Source organism: Lathyrus oleraceus, chromosome 6 (assembly GCF_024323335.1).
Source record: "Lathyrus oleraceus cultivar Zhongwan6 chromosome 6, CAAS_Psat_ZW6_1.0, whole genome shotgun sequence".
In the NCBI taxonomy this organism is placed as follows: Eukaryota; Viridiplantae; Streptophyta; class Magnoliopsida; order Fabales; family Fabaceae; genus Lathyrus; species Lathyrus oleraceus.
The window spans coordinates 295,352,752-295,355,608 of record NC_066584.1 but is presented as its reverse complement, the minus strand read 5'-3'; the positions used below and the strand labels follow the sequence as shown (position 1 = coordinate 295,355,608).

The window sequence follows — 2,857 nt, the reverse complement described above, 5'->3', positions numbered from 1 at the left end:
ATTTTTATCGGATTTTTCAAAATACACTATTGAATTTTTCAAAAATAATGAGTTTTTACATGAAAATTCAAAATGCACTATGAGATTTTTAAAAAATATATATTTTTTGACCAGTTTTAAAAAAAAATATAAATATAAATATTATTTTTATTTTACCTATCAAAATGAATTATGAAATTTTTCAAAAAAAAATACAAAACATACCAAATTAAATTTTTAAAATTGCACTACTGAATTAAAAATCCGTACCAAATCAAACTTGGGGTGGTAGGAACCAACCCGTTGGATTAACACCAATCGTGGTTTTGAATAGATGAATTGGAACGCAATCCTTCTCAAACCCTTAACTGAGCAAATGTTTAATTATTTTATAAAAAGACGAAAACTAATTGCATACTAGTATATGATTGGGCAGCACCTCCACATGAAGAGGAAAATGTCACATCACCCAAGGGAGGAAAAAGCCAGCGGATGCAGTTTGAGAACCCAATTCAACCTGTTTAAATGTATGCAAGTGGCACATAAGTTAGGACTCTCCTTTTCAATTTCATCTAAAAAGAACTCTCCATTTTCATTATTAAAACCTCCATTTCAATTTCATCTAAAAAGAACTCTCCATTTTCATTATTAAAAAAACTGACTAATTGTTTTGCTAGCAGGAATAGAACACTCATGAGTTAAGCGTGCACAAAATAACATGGCAAGGCATAAAAAAGCAGTTCTAAAAATATTACTATGATTATCCTCAAGTAGAGAAAATAAAATTACAAAAAAAAAGTTACATAGGGTACTATACATGATAGAGTAGTGGCAGGTAGCTAGTAGAAAACCATAAGGAAGGACTAGAAAGGTAGGGTATGACGTGAAAGAATGAATAGTTTAAGTTTCAACTCAATTCAAATCAATAGCATTGGGACCCGCACACGCATTCAAAATAGGGCTCCAAACCCATTGGACCAAAAACTTTCTATTCCTAAGCCCATTAAGATTAAACGTTCTTCCAACTTTATCCTTCATCACTTCCCCAATGTAACCGCCACCACCGCCGGTACCGTACAAACCTTCACATAAATCGCCGATCTCCGTCGGTGCCGTTGGATCCTCACCGGCGTACCACGCGTTCACCAACGGATTCGATGAGAGTTCCGCTAGTTCGTGAGCGATCACGCTCACCATTCCGTCAACTCCGACGTTGCCGTTTGGCGGTGAGAGTTTCCCCGGTCCACCTCCTGCCATGTACTCTGGTACGGCGAATGGATACGCGCAAACTTCGGGACACTGTGTTCCGGAGTTTCCTACCCAAGCGTAGGGTAGCGTGTAACCTACTTTGGATGGAAAGGTGAAGTAGTGGAAACCACACACCGCGCGGCAGTATTCGTCCATTGTAACATCCTCCGCCGTTAACACTAGGTAGATTCCTTTCCGGTGATCCACCGGAAAAGGCTTGGATCGAACCGCCGTTGCGATCACGTCCTGGATTGACAATCGCGTGAGATGCTTCCCGTTGGAGTAGCGTCGGTCGGCGTATTCTCCGGCGATGGAGACTGAGCTGGAGATATTTGCTCCGGTTTGGTCCGTGTAAAGCGAAACGGTGCGCCACCAGTCGGAAACAGAGGGGTGAGGTGCGGTGGTGTCGGAGATTGAAAGAAGAAAGTCTTTAATGAGCTGTTTGTGAGGTCTAGCCCAATTACCGTACCAGATTAGGTATATGTTGATCGGAGAAGAGAGAACTGGTCCCATGTGGTACTTGAGTTTAACTAGATCGGAAGATCCTTCAAAACGTTTTGATGAAGATAGGGTTCTGAGTGGTGGGAGTGGGATTCTTGGATTGAATTTTGTGTTTAGGGTTTGAAAATCTCCATTTTGTTCACATACTGCAAGTGAAAAGAGCACGAGTATGGAGAGAAATAGAAGCAAGCTTTGTAGCGGTGACATGTTTGTTAAAATGCCTGTGAGAAGAAAATAGAACTGTGAAGAGATACACTCACTTCACTTGCTATTTGGGGAGTGTTGAATTAGATTTAAGGTGTTATTTTAATGGGTGGAGTATGGTTAAGATTTATCAAGATTATATAGTAGAGTAATAATGTAAGGGAGAATAGGAAAGGGGGAGGCATTTGATTGGGAGGGAAATGTGCTGGAGACAGCTGCCATGTGTGGGCGCACTTTACTGGCCAAAAACATTCATAAATATCTATCTACTTTTTTTGTTTTTGAAATTTTTGAAAAGTGCATATAGATATTTGTGTGTGTGATTCTAAATTCTAATCTTGTTTTGACTCATACTGTAGAAAATTATGAAAGGTAATAATTTATTTAACAATGGGAATCTTACTTCAACTTGGTCTTTTATTTTGGTACTGGAATACTATTATTTAATGTGTTTATCTTTTTTGTTGTTAGTGAGTGGTTGCTTTTATTTTTTACTTTTACTACTCTTGGAGATAATGGCTTTTCATTTTGCAGGTGAACGTTGATTATTATTCATCATTGATTCAAGGGAGCAAAAGAAAGTAAAAGGTAGTGTAATTGGTTGGTGGGTATGGTAAAGTTAATAAAGTATGATGAGGAGGTTGTATGTAGGGATGGTTGCAGACTTGGAGAGAATATAGTTCTCCGCCGTGACATGCGTAAATCAGGACCATAATAAGGTTTGTCATTTTTTTTCTTCCTCAATGTTATTTTTGTTATTACTGCATGTGTTAGTGGGGTTATAAATTTTACATTCATTTCTTGTTGTTGTCACTTGTCAGTGCCGACTAACTCGTTATGCACATTTACCTTTTACCGGGAAGGCATATCTAGACAACATATTACAAGATAAGCATTTCTCTCTTTTTTTAAGCATTTTTTTAAT

The 2,857-nt window shown here is 38.0% G+C and overlaps 1 protein-coding gene across 1 annotated transcript; it reads right to left on the bottom strand.

The window, feature by feature from the left end:
- Positions 1–717: 717 nt before the first annotated feature.
- Positions 718–2,114, bottom strand: LOC127098581 (protein EXORDIUM-like 5). Its single transcript, XM_051037205.1, has one exon. It carries the CDS (start codon positions 1,933–1,935, stop codon positions 892–894), a length of 1,044 nt encoding a protein of 347 aa, XP_050893162.1. The 5' UTR covers positions 1,936–2,114; the 3' UTR covers positions 718–891.
- Between the last annotated feature and the right edge of the window lie 743 nt (positions 2,115–2,857).